This window comes from Aspergillus neoniger (genome assembly GCF_003184625.1).
Source record: "Aspergillus neoniger CBS 115656 unplaced genomic scaffold BO87scaffold_20, whole genome shotgun sequence".
In the NCBI taxonomy this organism is placed as follows: domain Eukaryota; kingdom Fungi; phylum Ascomycota; class Eurotiomycetes; order Eurotiales; family Aspergillaceae; genus Aspergillus; species Aspergillus neoniger.
In genome coordinates this window covers 605,787-626,384 of record NW_020291148.1, presented here as the reverse complement: position 1 = coordinate 626,384, position 20,598 = coordinate 605,787, and the positions used below count along the sequence as shown (strand labels likewise).

At 50.2% G+C, this 20,598-nt stretch overlaps 8 protein-coding genes across 8 annotated transcripts; 3 read left to right on the top strand and 5 right to left on the bottom strand.

Annotated features, from left to right (window-relative positions):
* Positions 1-148: 148 nt before the first annotated feature.
* rps21 (40S ribosomal protein eS21) lies at positions 149-1,171 on the bottom strand. The gene is made up of 3 exons (XM_025629650.1): positions 1,051-1,171; positions 339-652; positions 149-258 (listed from the first exon to the last, which is right to left on the bottom strand). Exons 1-2 carry the CDS (start codon positions 1,080-1,082, stop codon positions 418-420), a joined length of 267 nt encoding a protein of 88 aa, XP_025478870.1. The 5' UTR covers positions 1,083-1,171; the 3' UTR covers positions 149-258; positions 339-417.
* Positions 1,172-1,580: 409 nt separating this feature from the next.
* BO87DRAFT_336910 (NUDIX hydrolase) lies at positions 1,581-3,078 on the bottom strand. The gene is made up of 2 exons (XM_025620542.1): positions 2,719-3,078; positions 1,581-2,595 (listed from the first exon to the last, which is right to left on the bottom strand). Exons 1-2 carry the CDS (start codon positions 2,961-2,963, stop codon positions 1,647-1,649), a joined length of 1,194 nt encoding a protein of 397 aa, XP_025478869.1. The 5' UTR covers positions 2,964-3,078; the 3' UTR covers positions 1,581-1,646.
* A 140-nt stretch (positions 3,079-3,218) lies between these two features.
* On the bottom strand, positions 3,219-5,541 carry BO87DRAFT_377554 (putative IMP dehydrogenase). The gene is made up of 2 exons (XM_025623582.1): positions 4,836-5,541; positions 3,219-4,629 (listed from the first exon to the last, which is right to left on the bottom strand). Exons 1-2 carry the CDS (start codon positions 5,062-5,064, stop codon positions 3,488-3,490), a joined length of 1,371 nt encoding a protein of 456 aa, XP_025478868.1. The 5' UTR covers positions 5,065-5,541; the 3' UTR covers positions 3,219-3,487.
* Positions 5,542-7,111: 1,570 nt separating this feature from the next.
* BO87DRAFT_336904 (oxidoreductase, short-chain dehydrogenase/reductase family) lies at positions 7,112-8,615 on the top strand. Its single transcript, XM_025620541.1, has 7 exons — positions 7,112-7,210; positions 7,312-7,431; positions 7,494-7,694; positions 7,753-7,917; positions 7,973-8,116; positions 8,174-8,328; positions 8,400-8,615. Exons 1-7 carry the CDS (start codon positions 7,140-7,142, stop codon positions 8,435-8,437), a joined length of 894 nt encoding a protein of 297 aa, XP_025478867.1. The 5' UTR covers positions 7,112-7,139; the 3' UTR covers positions 8,438-8,615.
* On the bottom strand, positions 8,526-9,257 carry BO87DRAFT_377552 (DUF952 domain-containing protein). Its single transcript, XM_025623581.1, has 2 exons — positions 8,826-9,257; positions 8,526-8,756 (listed from the first exon to the last, which is right to left on the bottom strand). The coding sequence occupies exons 1-2, from the start codon at positions 9,108-9,110 to the stop codon at positions 8,640-8,642; spliced, it is 402 nt and encodes a 133-aa protein (XP_025478866.1). The 5' UTR covers positions 9,111-9,257; the 3' UTR covers positions 8,526-8,639.
* Positions 9,258-10,756: 1,499 nt separating this feature from the next.
* On the top strand, positions 10,757-16,041 carry BO87DRAFT_387687 (putative Ras GTPase activating protein; the record flags this gene model as incomplete). Its single annotated transcript, XM_025624824.1, has 3 exons — positions 10,757-14,762; positions 14,814-15,092; positions 15,152-16,041. The coding sequence occupies 3 exons, from the start codon at positions 10,757-10,759 to the stop codon at positions 16,039-16,041; spliced, it is 5,175 nt and encodes a 1,724-aa protein (XP_025478865.1).
* Positions 16,042-16,590: 549 nt separating this feature from the next.
* BO87DRAFT_336895 (ENTH domain-containing protein) lies at positions 16,591-19,055 on the top strand. The gene is made up of 5 exons (XM_025620540.1): positions 16,591-16,774; positions 16,870-16,901; positions 17,003-17,082; positions 17,158-17,239; positions 17,305-19,055. The coding sequence occupies exons 1-5, from the start codon at positions 16,693-16,695 to the stop codon at positions 18,646-18,648; spliced, it is 1,620 nt and encodes a 539-aa protein (XP_025478864.1). The 5' UTR covers positions 16,591-16,692; the 3' UTR covers positions 18,649-19,055.
* Positions 19,056-19,530: 475 nt separating this feature from the next.
* Positions 19,531-20,297, bottom strand: BO87DRAFT_377548 (putative glutathione S-transferase family protein). The gene is made up of 3 exons (XM_025623580.1): positions 20,210-20,297; positions 19,979-20,138; positions 19,531-19,896 (listed from the first exon to the last, which is right to left on the bottom strand). Exons 1-3 carry the CDS (start codon positions 20,261-20,263, stop codon positions 19,586-19,588), a joined length of 525 nt encoding a protein of 174 aa, XP_025478863.1. The 5' UTR covers positions 20,264-20,297; the 3' UTR covers positions 19,531-19,585.
* Positions 20,298-20,598: the final 301 nt, after the last annotated feature.

The window sequence follows — 20,598 nt, the reverse complement described above, 5'->3', positions numbered from 1 at the left end:
GGGGGAGTGAGGAAGCCTTGATGTGCCGATGATGATAAGAGATGATATCTAGTGTGTGCTTGCTACAGACGAGAAAGGAAAAGGGTACCCCGACTTTCAAGTGGAGGAAGAGACCAAGGAAAAGGTAAGTGTAGGAAATAAAGATGAAAGCAGGATGGAAATTGAATTGTTGATGGAAAAGTTAAGAAAAGTTTTTTCATTTCATTGTGAAAAGGATTCCCTTTTTGTTGTTTGGAGATATAGTTAAATATCTTCATCCTATACCATCAATATCATTAGTCTTGCGCCTAGCAAACTCCCACATGGTGGAAGTCATAGATAGATAGTTGGTAACGTACCATCATCAATAACCACCCACTTCCAAATTCATCCCAACACCGCACGTCACTCTCTCAAACAAAAGGAGGAGAAAAGAGCTTAGCGCTGACGGGCAGCGGTCCAGACGTTGCGGACGTAGCCGTCACGCTGGGCAAGGCGGTTCAGGGAGTCATCGCTCTCACCACGGGCACGGATGAAACCGCACAGAGCGTAGGTGTGGTTCTCACCGGTGTAGCGGCCGTTCTCGTCAACCTTGGCGATGGAGATCTGGACGGAGGCGTGGTCGTTGGCCTTGATGATGCGGTTGGTGGCGCTGCACTTGCGGGGGACGTAGCTGTAATTGCATTATTAGCATTTTGCCCTTGCCTAGCCTTGTTTCTTTGGCGATTGCGCATGTGCGTTGGTGGGTGATGGTGATGGTCATGGAGATATGCGATGCGATCGGTGTTCGGTATTTCCTCCTCTTTCTCTTGCTTGCCCTTCTCCGTATATTTCGATTTCAGGTCCCTCTCTTTCCATATCGTAGATCCAATCCAATCCAGATCGGACTATGTCCTTCCTCGTCGATCGACAATAATGTCACCCCATCCATCGCACATATCCGCGATAGTGATCCCCAAATCCATATCATGTCATCGTATATCGAGCACCGAATCGCATCCATATCTCCATGTCCATCTCCCGCAACCATCACAGCTCGAAGCAATAAATTTGAAAGGAATGGATACATACAGATCGACGATCTCTCCCTTCTCGTTCTCCATTTTGACGGTTGCTTGGGGGGGTGGTTGAGGTTGACGACGGTGAGAGGTTTTGCGCTGGCGGGTTAAACTGGCGGCGGACGGTGCGTGTGAAATTCCACTTGAATCTTTCTGGCGAACGCGGGTTGTGGGTCATGTGATTGTTTGTCGAGGGCTGATGACTAAGGTTTTTTTGCCGGGTGGGTTGGCTTGGCTGGTTTGGTAGGCGGTGAGGGGTGTGTCTGTGGCAGTGTGGCGGTGTAGATGGTAATAGATTGGGATGTGGCTGGTGAGATGGTAGGTGAATGTTGTAGTATGGTTGTAGGGGAGGTAGAGTGATGCTCTAGAAGAGAGGATTATGATGGTTTAGTTGGACGATAACTCTTACACAGAGTGTATGCCTTGTTATATTCGTCCTCGTATATCATAAGCATCCTCGGACATCAGTAGATCAGACCAGTGTTGATAGAGTGCGAGGGATATGATTCGTTAGAGGCTTTTGATATATGAAGTGGTTTGATTGACATCTAGATGCTGTATATCCGACTACATAGTAAGCCGGCTACTGGAAAATGCACCCATATTCTGCTACAGACGGCTCTCCTCAAATACATCCTTCTTCCACCGCACCACAACCTCTCGAGGAACCCCCTTGATGAACTTTAGCTGTACGACCCGCTCCGCTTCTCCCTTCCGATCAGTACCCTCCAGCTCCGGTCCAGGATGATCCAACTTCATCACAGTCAGGCCATCAGACCCAATCTGCAGCGCCTTCGGACAAATACACTTGTCCGTCCACGGCGGCTGCCCCGAGTGAATGAACTGCAACAATTCCTCTCGCTGCCTCTTCAACTCCTCAACAGACTCCATACCCGGCGTTCCCTGGTTCAGAAACTCCGCCATCAAATGAAGCAGCATGAACTGAGGCGGAAACAGAATAGCCTCGCCCTTCTGCGCCATGCGAACCCATTCCGACGCAGGCAAGAACCTCGCCTCGGAAATCTCCACTCCGCCATCACTCGTTGGCACCTGAATCTCCTCTTTCTCACCCTCATGGGGGATCTCATCCAGAACAGGCTTCTCGATCTCCATCGGCAAGGGTAAGAAATACAGGTACATCTGGGTCGTATACCGTCTCGGAAGTCTGATGGGCGTGAGCCAGCGTGTAAATGGTATCAGTCCTTCCGTATCTGGCACTGCTGCGGGATGCTGTTCCCTTAACCATTCTGCGAATGTCATCTTATTCTGATGGATCGCGCGTCGACCGGCTTCGCGCTGCTCCTGGGCGACAGCCAGCATCTTGCCCGAGTCACGGTCCTTGGCCAGGAGAATGCCGCTTTCCTCGAATAGTTCTCGGATGGCGGCATTTCGATACCAGGGTCCGTCATCGTGTCGAGAGATATCATCTACCGGTGGACATGGCCCGTCCTGGCTGGAGAGGTTCCCTCCCGGGAAGACATGTGCTGATGGGTATGACGTTGATGTCTTGACGCGGTGGAGAAGAAGGATCTCATTATGTGGAGAGATGATGATTACGCTGGGAGCATAGTTAGCCCTGAGTTATACTAAGGTCTGACGCTACTTAAGAGGTAGTAGCAAGGGAGTGAAAATGGTAGGGATGTATGTCGGGAAAGACGACGAAGCTTGGCATATGACGAACCTGGAACTGGGCCGAGGCTCGGCGGGCGTAGACTTGGATCTTGGGGTCTTTCGAGACGCCATAGTCTGATCTGTAGATGTCTGCTGTGACTTGAAAACAGAAAAATTGCATCGTTGTAAAGGGGGACTGAAGGTTCTAAGTGATATCCGGGGCTGCGTAGGTCTATATGGTAGGTCTGAAACTAACAGCCGGCTACCTCGGGCAACTTGCAGCCGGGGTAGGAGGGATTCACAGGCTATCATCATAGTCCTTTCAAAGGAGCGCAGACATTAGTGTCAGCAGAACCCTGTGCTAATGAGATAGGTGAGGGATTGCAATGACAGAGAAAGGTTATTGGAGCCCAGGGTACACGGAATGGACAGGCCGCAGATGGGAAGCCGAGCTGCAGCAGTTCTGCGGCAAGGCTTACTGCGACCCCGCGTTTTCGGCAACAGACCGCCTCTCACTAATTACTGACAGTATCTACGGCTGACGGATTTACAACTTTGAAAACAAAAAAATGTTTGTGACAGATAGATTGGTATTGATGACTGTCATTGGAAGTCTAGGATCATGTATAGAATCATTGAAAAAGGCATAATGCATTGAATAACCCTAACCAAGTCGGTGCGTCACCGCAAGTCGAACTCCTGTTCCCCATGCCCGAGCTTTTGTTTTCATAACAGCCACATATCATCATGTAACAAAACGTATCAACAGAAAGGCTCTTGAAATCAATTAAACAAGAAGGAAATAAGCAAAGAAACTTTGGCACTCAAGCTTTTACCGCTTAAGAGTAGAGTTTCTTGTCGTAGCTGTGGAGACCGTGGACGTTACCCTCGGCCATGGCGCTGGCACTTCTCATCTCGAAGCGGACAGTTCCGTTGTTCACACCCTCGTGCAGAGCCTTAAGGCTGGGAACACCGATATCCTGCAGGGAGTGCTGGACACCAGCAACGAGGTAGGGAACGAACTTGGTGACGGAGCCACGGTCGAGAACGGAACCAGCGACACCCTGAGCAACCAGGACACCGTCCTTCTCAGAGAAGTAACGGGCAGTACCAGCGTTGCTGGCCTTGCTGTCCTTGGAGCCAGCGCCAGCCTTCTTGTCCTCCATGGCGGCGATACTGCCCATACCACGGTAGGACTTGACGAGCTGACCCTCCTTGCTCATGAAGTACTCACCAGGAGACTCGGTGGTACCGGCAAGGAGACCTCCCATCATGACAGTGGAGGCACCCATAGCCAGACCCTTGACGATGTGACCAACGTTCTGGACACCACCGTCAGCAATGCAAGGAACACCGAAGCGAGCGGCGAAAGCGGTGACGCTGCGGACAGCAATGGCCTGGGGACGGCCAACAGCCATGACCTCCTGGGTGATGCAAGCACTGCCGCTGCCCATGCCAATTCTCAGGCCATCGACACCAGCAGCAATCAGAGCTGCGGCTTGCTCACGAGTAACAACGTTACCACCGATAACGTCGATCTCGGGGAAGTTCTGCTTGATCCACTTGATCATCTCAATCTGGTACATGCTGTTACCCTGGCTGCTGTCCAGAATAACGATGTCGAGACCAGCATCAACAAGGAGCTTGAGTCTGGTCTTGTCCTGCTCACGGGTACCAATGGCAGCAGCGGCGATGAGCTGCTTGGACTGGGGGAGCTTGGAGGCAAGGGGGTAGTGGAGGTTCTTCATCAAATCGCTGCGGGACAGCAGTGAGACAAGGTGGCCGTTCTCGTCAACAATGGGGAGCTTGCCCTTCTTGGAGGAACGGAGGACCTCGTTAGCCTCGGCGAGGGTGGTGCCAGCGGGGGCAGTGATGAGGTCAGTGGACATGATGGCGGTGACGGAGTCATCAAGGTCGCGGTGGAACTGGATGTCACGGGAAGTGACAATACCAACAAGCTTGGAGCGGAGGGTTCCGTTCTCTGTTCAAACAAATGCTGTTAGAATCAAGTCTGACTCGAACCAGAAAAGAAGAACATGTTATGATAAAACACAAGGGTCAGATAAAATCTGTTTCTCTACAGTGCTGCTCTCGCTGCTCCAGTGGAACGAAAGTTATAATAGAAAAGAGGATAATCATCACTGTGAATGGGAAAACTGGAAGGAAGTAAGAAAAGTAAAGACTTACCAGTAACAGGGAAACCACCGAAGCCCCACTTGGCCTTCAGCTCCTTGGCCTCGCGGACAGTGGCCTTGGGAGAAAGGACAACGGGGTCGGAGATGAAACCGTTCTCGTATCTCTTGACCTTGCGGACCATCTCGGCCTGCTCCTCAGGAGCGCAGTTGTGGTGGATAACACCCAGACCACCCAGCAGAGCCATGTGGATGGCCATGTTGTGCTCGGTAACGGTATCCATGGGAGAGGACAGAAGGGGAACCTTCAGAGAGACACGCTTGGTGACGGGAGTGTCCAGAGTGACATCGGAGGCAGGGAAGCCTGTGATGGGGCGTATAAGCAACCGAGCACGAACAAGAATCACCAGAAACTCAAGGTGTTCGTCTTACCGATGTATCCGGGCAAGATCAGGAAGTCGTTGTAGGTCAACGCTCCGTGCTTGTCCGAGTCAAGCAGAGTGTCAACGTCCAGACCATCCTGAGTAGTGTAGGTCTTCAGGACCTCCAGGGCCTTGGTGTGGTCCTGGATCTCAGCCTGCATGGCGCGGCCAAGAGAGTCACCGTTGGAGATAGGCATGGTGAAGACTCTACCGGTTCTATCGTAACTCGTCAAAAAGAATGATAAGAGTCAAGAATAGAAAAATAATCAACAGATCGACGATAGAAACGTTCTGTTGATGGAGAAAGTCTTCCTTTCCCAAAGAAAAGAAAGAAAGAAAAAGGAAGAAAAATCGGAGGAGAAAAAAATTGGCTTTTGACTTCTGCCGCACACGCTAGCGATCCCTGCAGAATTCATGCCGCAACGGGTATGGTTTGCCTTCCCGCTGGCTGTTTTGGGCTGTGATTGGCTGCTAAACGAAATCAGGCCAGGCGGTGAGTAAGGAGGGGGTGACATTGAAAGAACCAAATTATTCCATCCTGACTGATGGTTAATAATAGTTCTGAAAATTTTTGCAGTCCCGCTTATCATTTTTTTAAGGAACCGTCGCGGGGTTCGGGGTTAAACTTCCCATGGAGTGATGCCTGATCGCTGCTTGCGGCAATTGCAATGACTTGGATGCTTAGCAGCACTGTTACTGACTGGTCATGTGAGGGGTAGCTTTTCACGATACATTTTATATGAAGTTCTCTCTATCAACTTCGTCTTTTTTCTATTTTCCACTTCGCGCATACGCCAAGATGGGGTTAGCGGCTACTAGTCTCGTTGATAAGATAACTAAGATGCCCACGGTCTTGTCTTGAATGCATGTAACGATACATTGAGCTTGCTGGGGACGTTGTTGAATCTAACTGGATTATTCGCATTGGTGACGCTTTTGGTCCAGATACCATTGTGATTCTCAACAGTAACGTATTAGTCCAAGTGCTGCTGCATAGCTATATGCTCGGACCAAATTAATTCTCACCCCGCAGTGTAGTCCAAGGACCCCGGATTTATATATGAATCACCATCTAGGTGCACTGGTCAAGGCATCTTAAGGTGTACTAGCAAGTGTGCTTAAATAATCAGTTGATATGCGAGGAGTCCTGTCTCTTTATTCTTGGATTTAAATAACGATCTTAAACTTGTCCTTTGCTCCTTGTGATGTCCTCCGCGGGCCCATGGAGCTCTAGAGACGGAACACATATACTGTCGGGCAGATGAGGTTCAATTCAGAAGCAAGGAATAATTACAGATGTGTATAGCCAGGTGATCCAAATGATAGTGCTGATTCATGTTGCCAGGAGTGTTACGGCTATGTCATTTTTCCACCTGATAATTCTGAGGTTGTTGCAGGGCGCAGTGTGACTGTTCCATATAACTTATGGAGAGGGTTACACTGACGCCTCCCCATGTGGCTGATCGGTATCTGCTTCTATGTCTAACCAATCCTCCGTTGGTATTAGCTTTTCCTGTTGAATTAGGCTTCATTAAACATGCGAATGCAAAGGCTTATCAGACTACTCAGTACTCACTGCATTCTGATTGAGCATGGTATATGAACTGTAGCACTAGCCCGGCCAGGCGGCGAGCATAAGCTTGGACTAAACTTCAAGATAGCGATATTAGATACTGCTTTAGCGATATACTAAAGACAATTAAGATTTCAATTGAATCGATTTGGCGAATTCTTTGGTGTGCTACGATATAGTAGATCGGGGGGTGAACTGCGGAGATGTGGTTCGCGGACTTGGTTACGTAGTACAACTATGACGCCAGGGTGACAGAAGGCAAAGAAAGCCGCCCGACCTATATAGGTAGCGCCAAAGCCATGGATTTCTTACTGTTTGAACAATATCTTCTCATAGCAATCATATCGCACGACTCATAGTCACAATGGCATCCGCAATGGGAAAAGAAGGCGTTTTCCAGCCGCCACAGGCAGCTCAATCCCAGAATACGCCAGGGTAATTTCCCCTTCGCGGTCTTTCTCCTCGTTACTTCAATTAGCTTTCTCTCTCTATGAGTATTCTTAGAAGAAGCCAGCGAAGCTAAGAGACAATCTCAGGTTAGAGAAGAAAATGGCACCAGCAAGTGAACCGACCAAGCTGGAATCCAGCGGCACTTTCGTGGAGTATGTCGGTTCTGGAAAACTGAAGGACAAGAAAGCTCTCATCACGGGCGGCGAGTATGTCTCCTATACTGGCATGATATAGGAAGGCCAAAACCAAAAAGCTCACATCCTTGTAGTTCCGGAATCGGCCGATCGGTCGCGGTCTTGATGGCTCGCGAAGGGGCCGACGTCACCATTGTCTACCTACCTGAAGAAGAAGAGGATGCTCAGGATACCAAGAAGATGGTTGAAGCCGAGGGCAAATCATGCCACCTCTTCAGCGGAGATTTGAGAAGTCGCGAAACGTGTCGCAAAGCTGTTGAAGAGCATATGAACACGTGCGTGGCCTTATTATGATCAGTCTACTTACGAAGCTCTATCTCATACTAAGCCCAGGTATAAAAAACTGAACATTCTCGTCAACAACGCCTCCAAGCAGTTCATGTGCAAGGATTTCGCGCAAATAGATCTCGACAATGTTACCAGCACCTTCGAGAGCAATATCATTCAGATGTTCGCTATCACGAAATTTGCCCTTCCACATCTATCCAAGGGCGACTCGTCAGTTCCTCCATTTTCATGGAAACAAGCTGTTTATGGCTGATTTGATCTGCAGCATTATCAACACCACATCTACCGTGGCATTCCGAGGCACAAGCGGTATGGTCGACTATAGTGCGACTAAAGGTGCTATTGTTAGCTTTACCAGATCATTGGCAGCACAGCTGAAGACGAAGGGTATCCGCGTTAATGCAGTGGCGTAAGTTCGAGGGTCCATGTTGACAGTTAAGACAAATGCTCACTGTTAATTCGGCAGTCCTGGTCCAGTTTACACTCCTATTCAGGTCGATACTCGAGAGCCCGAGCAGATGGAGAACTTCGGCGCAGGATCTTCCATCGGTCGACCTGGTCAACCAAGCGAAGTCGCAACAAGCTTCATTTTCCTGGCTAGTGCAGATGCTGCACTGTTCTGTGAGTAAATCTTCGCCCCCTAGCGACAAAGGCTGCCAACAAACCTCTGACGTTTTCTGACTCTGAAAAAGATGGCCAGGTTTTGCACTGCTATCCTCTAGGGGATTAAACAAAGCTTGAAGCCGAGGACGAGTTGTCTATGAAGCCACACGAGGGAAAAAGTACAGTGTCAAGCTCCACGAACCGATGCAACTTGGCAATCGTTTCATTTCTAAAGTTAGCTCCAGGGCGTCCTCGTACCTCTAAACCATTTGATGTGAAAATATGTACATGTATGATAGTTCATGGGAGTTGAGTGATTTGTAATGCGATCAATACAACAGCCACGGTTTCGCCTGCAGGAGGGCTTTATCCCAGCCCTCATCATTCTTCCAGATAGCAACAGTCTCTACCTCATCCTTACCCAGCTTGAGATCATTGTACAGATGCTATCCAGAGTTTTCCGATTAGTTCTAACCCTCTTCTCTGTAACCATACATGGGGTTGAGGAAACATACTGGGAACAAGCCCTCTTTCGGTCGCGGTCCACAGACCGTCCCGTCAGGATTCTCCCACCGGACCTGGCCGGCTATGCTCTCAAAGGGAATCCGGAGCACGTAGACCAGCGGCTCGTCTTTAAAGAACATTTTGAGGGTATTCGGTACTTGAAATGCTGTCGAGAGGTGTACGAATCCCGATTTCTCATCCAGCTCGCTAACCGGCAGCCGATCGGGGAGAGGTTCCCGTACCGGAGACGTCGAGGGAATCAGCTTGTAGACGTAAAGGGGCTCGGCGTCTGCCATTTTTCTCTTTTGCTCAATGATGTAATCACCCGTTGGGACTTGTAGAAGGGGTTATAAAGAATTTAGTGGTAGTTGATTGTGTTGTAGGTCTGTATCCTAGTCATATAGGTAGGCGATATATCGACGCTAGTAAGTGGGTGGTGGGACTGGTCATCCTTGACCCCTCCATAAGTTGTTCATCGATCGCGTCGGACTCTTTGTCCTCCAGGACTCCCGTGACCGGGGGTGTGTAGTATCCGAACTTTTTTCAACCACACGGAATGTGTCTACTTTTCTTTGATGATTGGTGGGCTAATATTTAGATGGTTTGTCATCTGCTGCAAATTTACTGAAGGAGTAAACAATATTTTTGATCCTGGCGTTTTGACCAAGTCCCCGCATGCGTTTCCGATAAGATAGTAGTAGTGGAATATATGTTGGTCAATATATATTAACGTTAGTACTAGCGAGACTGAGGGGTTCGGCCACGTCTGACTGAAAGAAATCGGTTCAATATCCATATGGATAACTTGATATCATACTTCAACATACAAGGTATAGACTAATGAAGAATTGAAGCTGATCGTGGGCGCACATAATCTTCACAAGATTAAACAATTTTCGGGTTTACATGCAGCATCCAGAGTACTAGTTCCGTGGACTTGCGACATCTTCTATGTACTTACTCAGCGGGAGTAATAATATATTCTCTGCATATGTTTCTGCAACGAGGAACTTGTCTGTCTCCTATATCGATCGATCAGACACATTCAAGCTAGTAACCACAGTACTCAAGCCACAGAGATCTGTGGCTAAGATAGGGATCGACGTCACTGAACCAGGTATCGGAGAGTAACAGTCACATGCCCGTGCACGCCATGCCAAATCGGGAGATTTGTTTTTGCCCTTGCTGGGGGGCTGGGGATCGTTCCTGCCTCCGATTTACTTGGTAGCTGAACCCCCCGCTTTAGCGCTGACGGCCCTCTTTCACTCTCCCTCTCTTGTTTATTTCTGTTGCTGCAGCATCCATCGTCTGTGTTCAAGTTTCAATCCATCTGCACGCAATTCGGGCTATCGAAAACCTGCCCGCCGGTTGCGATCCCTCAATTCACTCGACTCTTCCGACAATCTCGGTGTTCCTCGTGCCCGTCTTGTCTTATCTCCCATTTCTGATCCTTGCCTTATCAGGCCATTTCAGGCACAAGCCCTGCCGTTTCTACATCAACCGATTCTTCCCGGCCCAATTCTTTCCGTTACCACAGGATTATGCCGCCTCTCCCTTGGATGAACATTCCATCCCAGTGATATCCCACGCAACCGCACGACTCTGGTCGGTTTGCTGCTTCGGTCCGGGAGGCAGGTATGCGGCCAATTGAAGTAGAGTCTCTTCCATCTCCATTGGTTATCGCATTCTTTCTCTCAAATCGGCACCCGTGATGTCAAGCAATTTAGCATCGTCCCGACGCACACAGACGGATTTGCCAGACCAAACATCCAATCCACTGCGCCATGGATCAACCGCTTCCACGAGCTCGTCGTTATACACCGTCTCATCAAGTTCATTTGCTCCCAGTCGCACGAGCACCGTCTCCTCCACCGCGTCATCTGGGTCCCTACCCGGCCATAGACGGGGCAAGAGTGAGGTAAACACACCAATCTCCGAAGCAATGGCTGGAGGCGCTTCCGAGGGGAAAAGCTGGGCCAATGCGGGCGCGACCTATGAGAACATCCGCCGCTCATTGCGACCACTTTCCCAAGCCCCCAACTCGTCTCCTGTAGCTGCCAAGCGAGCAGCATTTCGTCATTCTCGAAGCCAGACTGTCGACAATCCTCAATACTGGAAGGAAAATCGCCCACAGACCCCCGAATCACGTCCTGCGCAGCCTCAGGATGTTGACACATTAAAAGAGAAGCCCTCATACATCGATCAAAGCCCCACGAAAACCGGTTCGCCGCATGCTGTCTCACCTCATGCCAAGTCACAAGTAAAAGCGCACCATGCACATAGTTTGTCCAACCCACCGCCGTTCACCCATACCCTGTCGGCCCCCGAGCTAGAGACGTTCCAAAAATCGTCAACCGGCCACCTGCGGACCCTCTCAAAGTTTGCGAAATCGGGTGAAACCGAAGAATTTGCGCTTGATAGTTATGGGGCATCTGTGGTGGGATTACAGGGACGACGACGCCTAAAGCGCGCCGATACGGTGACCGGAAACAATAGCCCCGTAGCACGAAAGAAACCGGCAGCATCAGCATGGACGGCTGGGAGCTGGATGGACAAGCAGCGTCAGTTCCTCCAGGCTTACGAGTACCTTTGCCATATCGGAGAAGCAAAGGAATGGATCGAAGAAGTTATTCAGAAACAAATCCCGCCGATTGTTCAGTTGGAAGAAGGCCTGCGTGACGGAGTAACGCTGGCTGAGGTGGTACAAGCTATGTACCCAAACCGAACCTTTCGAATCTTCAGACACCCGCGACTTCAGTACCGTCACTCTGACAACATCGCACTGTTTTTCCGGTTCTTAGATGAAGTCGAGTTGCCAGAGCTGTTCCGGTTCGAGCTTATTGATCTTTACGAAAAGAAAAACCTCCCGAAGGTCATTCACTGCGTCCACGCCTTGTCATGGCTGATGTTCAAGAAAGGCCTCGTCGATTTCCGGATGGGTAATTTGGTGGGCCAACTGGAGTTCGAACATCATGAACTCGAGCAAACGCAAAAAGGCCTCGATAAGGCGGGCGTCAGCATGCCTAGTTTCTCAGGGATGGCTGCCAACTTTGGAGCGGAACCAGAGCCAGAACCGGAGCCTGAGCCGGAATCCGAGGAAGATCGCATTCACCGTGAATTACATGAAAGCGAAGCCTCGATCGTTGATTTCCAAGCTCAGCTTAAAGGAGCGATGCTGCGACTGAAGCTTGGCAACTTGATGAACGATCTATGGGATTTCGAACCGTTTTTGGTAGAACTGCAGTCCAGGATACGCGGAGACTGGGCTCGACAAATTGTTCAATACCGACTGGATATGCGAAAATTCGCTGTTCAATTACAAGCGATCTGCCGAGCTTTTCTGGTCCGACAGCGGCAGAGAGGTGACAAGGAAAATTACCAGGCCCAGGAAATTGATGTACTGCGGCTGCAGACCCTGATCCGGGGAGCCAAGGCAAGGGCTCAAGTGGACCGTGTTCGAAGTTGTATGCGGAAAGAGGAATCGGGCATCAAATTGATTCAGGCAGCACTACGAGGCGCATTGCAACGACAGAAAGTGTACGATCTTTGCGAGGGCACAAGAGGTGCGGAGGAGGATGTTCAACTGCTGCAGGCTGCTATCCGGGGTGCTCTGCAGCGCAAGCAACTCGCAGCGCAATACGAAGAAACTCACTCGGCTGAGACAGACGTAACTGAGCTCCAAGCCCTTATCCGAGGTGCGCTTCAACGCAGTCAGCTGGCAAAGCAGTACGATGCAGTGCAGTCTGCGGAACCTGACGTGGTCGAGCTCCAGGCCCAAATCCGCGGTGTCCTTCAGCGCAATCGGCTTGCAGAACAATATGAAGCAACACGAGCGAGAGAGGAAGATGTGACAGTGCTTCAAGCTTTGATCCGGGGTGCCTCTGTCCGTCAGCAGATGAGCACACAGAACGAGGCCATGAATGCGACGACAGCAAGCAGCACGTCTCTGCAAGGAATCATTCGAGGAATGCTGACCCGGAAAGGTATCGAAGAGACAAAATCGTTGCTCTTGCAGGAAGTACCTTCAATTACCTCCGTTCAAGCAGGCGCGCGGGCCCTTGCAGCCAGAAAATTCCTATCGCAGCAAGCAGAAGCGCTCGCAAAGACAGCAAATGAGTGCGCCTCTCTCCAGTCAATTGTTCGCGGTAACGCTCTTCGAGCCGAGCTTGACCGTCTTCGACAAGATCTGAGCGAGCATGTGCCATCCGTCATCGACATCCAAAGCATCTCTCGAGCAAATGCTGTACGATCCTTCCTGAACTCTCAACGCGAGTCTCTTGAGGAAGAGGAGACGTCCATTTTGGCCCTGCAGTCTATGGCTCGGGCAGTCATACTCAGGAGAAGGCTCGAAGCAGATGCGCAAGCTCTACAGCAGGAAGCACCGGTCATAAACAATCTTCAAGCTCTTATCCGCGCCGCAATTCTCCGCATCGACGTGGGCGGCATCTTGGAGGAGCTCGATGACTGCGAGTATGAAATTAGCCAGTTCCAAGCACAGATAAGAGCCATGCTTGTTCGGGTTGACGTTGGCCAGACTCTTGCAGATCTGGCAGCTGCCGAAGACGTCGTTATGGACCTTCAGTCACACATCCGTGGACATCTTGTTCGTTCCAGATTCGAAGAGAAACGCCGCCATTACCGTGAAAACATGGATAAGGTGATTAAGACGCAAAGCTACATCCGCGGTCGAATTCAGGGTCAAGCCTACAAGAGCCTCACAAGTGGAAAGAACCCGCCTGTAGGAACTGTCAAGGGCTTTGTGCACCTGTTGAATGATAGCGAGTTTGATTTCGACGAGGAAATTGAGTTTGAGCGAACACGAAAATTGGTTGTCCAACAGGTCCGACAGAACGAACTGGCAGAGCAATACATCGGCCAGCTCGATATCAAGATTGCGCTCCTGGTCAGGAACAAGATCACGCTTGATGAAGTCGTAAAACACCAGAAGCATTTTGGTGGCCACGTTGGAAGCCTTCTTCCAAACCGGGAGATTTCTTCCAAGGATCCTTTTGACCTGAAAGCTCTGAATAAGACATCTAGAAGAAAGCTAGAGCAGTACCAGGTTTTGTTCTTCCTTCTTCAAACCCAGTCGCAATATTTGGCGCGGTTATTCCGACGCCTGCGTGAGCTCAACACGCCCGAGAAGGAGTATGATCGGATAAGGCATCTGATGATGGGTCTCTTTGGATACTCGCAGAAGAGACGTGAAGAGTACTACCTCATCAAGCTTCTTGCACGTTCCGCCAGGGAAGAAATCGAAAGCTTCGACTCGCTCCATGAATATCTGCGGTGCAATTCTTTCTGGAGTAAACTTTTCGCATCCTACATCAAGTCCCCACGGGATCGAAAGTTTATGCGTGATATTCTTGGAACTGTTGTGAGGGAGAATGTGGTTGAGAACCCAGAGTTGGACTTGGAGAGCGATCCCATACAGATCTATCGCTCGGCCATCAACAACGAAGAGCTCCGGACCGGCAAGCGGAGCCGACGCCGACTGGACATCCCAAGAGAAGAGGCAATCAGAGATCCAGAGACGAGAGCGACGTTTATTCAGCATCTTCAAGACCTCCGCGATATTGCTGACCAATTCTTTTCTGCTTTTGAGGAACTACTGTACAGGATGCCTTTCGGTATTCGGTATATCGCGAAACAGATGTACGAGAGCCTTCTCGCTCGATTCCCCAAGGAGAACCCCGGCTTCATCCTCCAGACAGCGGGCCATTGGGTGTGGAGAAACTACTTCCAGCCTGCAATGGTCGAGCCTGAGAAGTATGGTGTGATAGACCGTGGCTTGACCCAGGAGCAAAAGCGCAATCTTTCAGAGATCTCGAAGGTGATCGCGCAGGTAGCATCCGGTCGACTTTTCGGCGCAGAAAATGTCTACCTCCAGCCACTAAATTGCTATATCGGAGATTCTATCCAGCGGCTTGGTCAGATCTGGGGTGACAGTGAGTATTTCATAACTTATGATCTTTGGGATGATGCTGACTTTTTCGTAGTGGTCTCCGTTCAGGACGCTGAAAGCTATTTCGACATCGATGAATTCAACGACCTTTATGCTAAGACAAAGCCTACTTTGTATATCAAAATGTCTGATATCTTCTCTATCCATCAGCTTATCGCCAGCGAAATTCATTACATCTGCCAGAACCCGGATGATATCCTGAAGGAGGTCATTCGCGACCTGGGTAACGTCAAGTCCAACGAGAGTGAGCTAATGAGCGTTAACTCCTCTGAGATCAATCTCACCTTGAACCCCAAGCTGGCACAGGTTGAAGGTAAGCCCGAGCACTTTCACCACTCACAAATATGCCTGGAGACTGACAGTTCAAACTAGACCCAGAAGCGGATGTGAAGTCTTTGTTCATGGAAACCAAGAGATGCATCCTCTACATTATTCGCGTCCAAACAGGCGCCAATCTGATGGACATCATGGTTAAACCACCCACCGAAGAGGACGAAGCCAAATGGATGACGCTGGTTCGTGACGAGTTGAGTGCAAACAACACACGACGGAGCCCTTACTCGGAAGCCACCACCATGGTAGACCTTGCCTCTATGAGTTACACGGAGTTGAAGCAAACGGCTCTGGAAAACATTCTTCAACTCGAACGAACCGGTAAAATCCGGCGCGATAATTACTACCAGGATCTTCTGAATGCGATTGCCATCGATATCCGCACAAAGCATCGCCGGAGAATCCAGCGGGAGCGGGAATTGGACAGCGCTCGGATGACGCTTGCTCGCCTCAACGACCAAGCTATTTGGCTGGATCAACAACTCAAGACTTACAACGACTACATCGAGCAGGCCATGGTGACCTTGCAGAACAAGAAGGGAAAGAAGCGGTTCCTTATGCCCTTCACCAAGCAGTGGGATCACCAACGAGAACTACAGAAGTCCGGCAAGGTCTTCAAGTTTGGATCCTACAAGTACTCGGCCCGCAATCTGGCGGACCGGGGTGTTCTCGTTCACTGGAAGGGATACACTGAACGACAGTGGGATCGGGTCGACCTTACCATCTCGAGTAACGAAGTCGGAGTTTTCACCATTGATGGAAGCAGTGGACCGATGATGATCCCGGGAGCCAACGCGCAGGTTCCGTTGGACGACCTACTACAAGCCCAGTTCAATAACATGCAGTTCCTGGACTTCTTCGATGGGCACTTACGAGTCAACGTCAATCTTTTCTTGCACCTGATAATGAGAAAGTTCTATAATGAGTGATGGAGCGGTTTGATGCTGGATCATGATCTTATTCCGTCTATTACGTTTCATGTGTTGATGTTTTCTTCTGTTTATGTTTTTGTTGTCTGCATTTCTTTGAGATATCCCTTCCTCTTGCTATCATGTTGACGATGAAAAAGAGCTCATCTGGAAAGATGCCTGGAGTGGGCATGGTGGAGATGAGCCTTCGAACTCTTATACCTACTGAATATGTTTTCCTGTATCCCTCTGGTTTGCTATGCAAGGTGTCTTTGGATGCTTGAGCGCAACCGCCCGCATGTTATGTATGTATGGCCTAAGCCTGCCTCGACGATGATTGAATGAATACCATAAGTGTACGTATCCTTAAAGTGAGAGTCTTTGTAGTAGCCAGTAGTAAGAGAAAATAATAACCATCATCATTCTGTCATGATTGAGTGTCATCTGTGAATAAGTTGTTTCAATGAAGGGAGGGCGAGCCATGGACGGGTCAGGGGTCGCCACGTGACGGCTTGGGGCCCAACGGCGATCGATGCCAGCTGGAGGCGATGGCATCTCAACTTCCGCCTCTTCCTCCACTGCTGCTTGCCCTCCTGTCCTTGTTCCCGCAGGTCTTTCCTGTTACGGTTTCAATTGATTTGTGCTAGATTCTCCATCTGTGCTGTGTGCGCCATGGATTTCTCCAACCTCAAAGAACAGGTCAGCAACCTGACCTTGTATGATCTCAAGGCGGGAGTCCGCAAGGTCCAGAATGGTACGTCCCCGCGGTGACCCCAGAACGCTTTCCTGTCATTTTGGATGGCCTCGGATTCTGTTCCTTTGATGCAGGCGATTTACTGATTCTTATAGCGGTCATGAACTATACCGAGATGGAGGCCAAGGTCCGTTCCTATTATCCCGCCAGTTCCGTCCCGCCACGAGCCCCGGGCCTCCGCACCCCGTGTGGTTGTATCCCTTGAAGCACAACACTCACAGTAGACAGGTCCGAGAAGCTACAAACAATGAACCTTGGGGTGCTTCGAACACACTTATGCATGAGATTGCCAGTGGAACCCACAGCTAGTCAGTGTTTCCGCCCCCGTCGCATGGCCTAGCGAGGACTCCCCTGGAGTACTAATGACGTGTCGCAACATACAGTCAATTGCTCAACGAGATCATGCCTATGATTTACAAGCGCTTCACAGACAAGACATCGGAGGAATGGCGACAAATCTACAAGGTGAGTCCTGTTCTCTCCTATTCTCTCCGCGACACATGTGGACCACGGCTTACGATGCGCGACAGGCGCTCCAACTTCTAGAGTTCCTTGTCAAGAACGGATCCGAACGAGTTGTCGACGATGCCCGCTCCCACATGTCCTTGATTCGGATGCTTCGCCAATTCCACTACATCGACCAGAACGGAAAAGACCAGGGTATCAACGTGCGCAACAGGTCATCGGAGTTGGTTAAGCTGCTCGGTGACGTCGACTTGATCCGCTCGGAGAGGAAGAAGGCCAGGGCCAACCGCAACAAGTTTGGTGGATTTGAGGGTGGCTCGCACATTGGCGGTGGCATGTCCAGCTCTAGCTCCGGCAGGTATGGCGGCTTTGGCAGTGACAGCCTCTCGTTTGGTGGATACAGTGGAGGTGTCTACGGTGACGGTGGTGGATTCGGAGGCAACACAGGCGATTTCGGGGACTCCGGGAGACGTTCCAATCGCTTCGAGGAATATGACGAGTATGATGAGGGCGATGCTAGTCCCCCGCGCCGGCGCGGGCCCAGTCCTCCCCGTGCTAGTGCTACTCGCCAGGCCAAACAGCCGGCCGCTCCTGCTCCTAAGGAACCCGAGCAAGACTTGTTCGACTTTGGAGAGGAGGAGACTGTCGCGACATCTGTCAGCGCTTCCAAGAAGCCTGCCACAGGCAATGGCCTAGATATCCTCGACACCAAGCCTGCTGACGACGACGACTTTGACGATTTCCAATCCGCCACGCCTGCGCCTGCGCCTGCGCCAGCATCGTCAGCCCAGTTTGCCATTCCCCCGCCGGCCTCCACCGTCAGCACGACCTCCAGCACGCAGTTCGCTGCCCCCAAGCCAGTCTCGGCCACCCAGGGCTCGAACCTGAACGGCATTGTAGGCTTCACCTCGATGACCCCTACCCCGACCTCGAGCACGATGGCGTCTCCCACACTCTCTCAGAGCTCCCTGGCACAGGCCCAGAAACCCGCGCAACCCAAGCCTAGTGGCTTCCAGGCCGCCACTCCCAACTACTTCACCTCTGTTTCCACCCTCTCCAACACGACTCAGCAACCTGCTATGGGTCACCGCCCCAACATGCCTTCCACCTCCTCTTTCACTTCCACCACGCCCTCTACCCCCTCTGCCGCCAACAAGCCCGCTGCCCCCAAGGCATCCGGTGACGTCTTTGGATCTCTCTGGTCCACCGCCAGCGCCAGCGCCGGTATTCAGAAGAACAATACGGGCGGAAACAAGGGCCCTAACCTAGCCAGCATGGCCAAGCAAAAGGCCAGCGCCGGCATCTGGGGCGCTCCCGCTGCTTCAGGCAGTCCTGCATTCAACCAGAGCAGCAGCAGCGGGGTGCCGAAGACAACGGGAAGCTCTGGCCTAGACGACCTACTGGGCTAGGTTGATGACTATCTCAGCTCGACCTTTATGTCGTTGTCTCCTTCTTTTACCCCGCTTAGCTGAATGTTCTCTTTTTCTTTTTTGGCACTGTTCGAGTGACTGTGTGTATACCGTAGTACGAATATTTCTTCTCTTATTTTATTTGCTTGCGTGCAAGATCTAAAATAGCAGGCCTACCCTAACTCACTTTTCTTCTTTTTTCATCTATTCTGCTATCTACCTATTGCCTCTAGCCGATTCTTCGTGTGACTACTCCAGATATATTCTCGTTCTCCCGTGGCATAATAGCTCGGCCCCCCTATTCCCTGGTATGATATGGTATGGTACGTTACTTGATAACTCAAGGGTACCCTTGAACCTATCCTGTACTCCTTTCTCTATCGAAAAGCAGAAAAGTTCTATAGGATGCAATTTAATTAGAATTGACTTATCAACTTGATATATGTAGAATCCAACATAGATAGCCATCTCCTATACAATCCTACCCTAATCATGATATACCCTCGAATACTAACGCAGACCTAACTAAGTCCCTTTAATCCCTTCCAGTACTGCTAAGCAACAACTCAGGATGAACCTCCTCCTCATACCCCTCCCCCACCCCCCTCCCCACCGCCGGCCTCTCCTCAATCCTCTCAATCCACCTCCTCAGCAGCGGAAACCTACCCATCTCCTCCTCCGTAATCGTCATCCTCTTCCACGCCCTTATCCACGCATACGCGTTGATATCAGCAATACTATATCTCCCTCGTCCCTCGCCCACCAAATACTCCCTCGCTTCACCACCATCATCACCAGCCAAACTATTAGATAGATGCAATTCCAGCACGTTGTAGATCCGAAGCGTCTCGGTCTTGAATTTCTCAATGGCATCTTTCATCCAAAAAAAAAAAAAAAAAAAAAAAAATACCATAAGCACATTGCCCTTGAATAATATCTACAATAGTAGAGAGACAGCGGAAGGATTGGTATTGGTGTACTTACAAGAATCCACCACCCCCGCGAACCTCTTAAAATGATTCAACCCCGCTTGCTGAGGCTGCCCCGACGCAGACCAGAAGAATAACCACTGAATAAGTTGAGATTTGTGCACCGGTGAGGAGAAGTGGAAGTGGAAGTGGTAGTCTGGGTCGTATGTTTCGACGAGGTAGATGAGTATAGCGGAGGATTCCATTACCGTTATTGGGGTGGAGGAGTTGTTGTTGTTGTTGTTGTTGTTGTTGGTGTCGATGAGGAGGGGGATTTTGCCTACAATCCCTTTGAATTCAGTACATGTCTTCCTGCCCAGGTGGGTTTCAAAAGTCAAAGAAAAGAAGGGTTGGGGTCTGACCGTTAGGATTCAGCGCCAGAAACCACGGCTGCTTCTGCTCGTCGGTCTCGAGGTCGATTAGGGTTATGGTCCATTGTAAGCCGTATTTTGCGGAGAGTTCTTCGAGGAGGATTTGGACTTTTTTGCCGTTGGGGGTGCTGGTTGTTAGGAGGTGGAGGCCCTTTCATTTATGGGAGTTGTGAGGATGGTGTATTGAGGGAGAGTAGGGTGAAGGGTTGGGTAGGGGGTTACCTTTGTGTTTTTAATTCTTGGTGGTGTTGTTGGTGTGAATACTGGGCTTGTCATTGTGGTGTTAGGTATTGGGTGTTGTAGGGTCAGGTTTCGTTAGATTGGATAGTAGTAGTAGTAGTAGTAGTAGTAGTATTTATATGTCAATCTCACCATAGCATGATGGCATCATCCAATCCTTGTCCGACGGATGTCCGGATTGATCACAGAGTAGTAGGCATCTAGCCCTTCTTTGAATGCTAGGCATCAACTAGAATCCCGGTTTGAACTAAAGAAAGCTCGGCTTAGAGGCTCCAGATCCCTGTCATGGTAATATAGTCTTCGGAATATGTAACTAAATCCTTGACCTGAAGGGTATTACTCTCTCTTGGTTCATCAACTAGGACTATTGG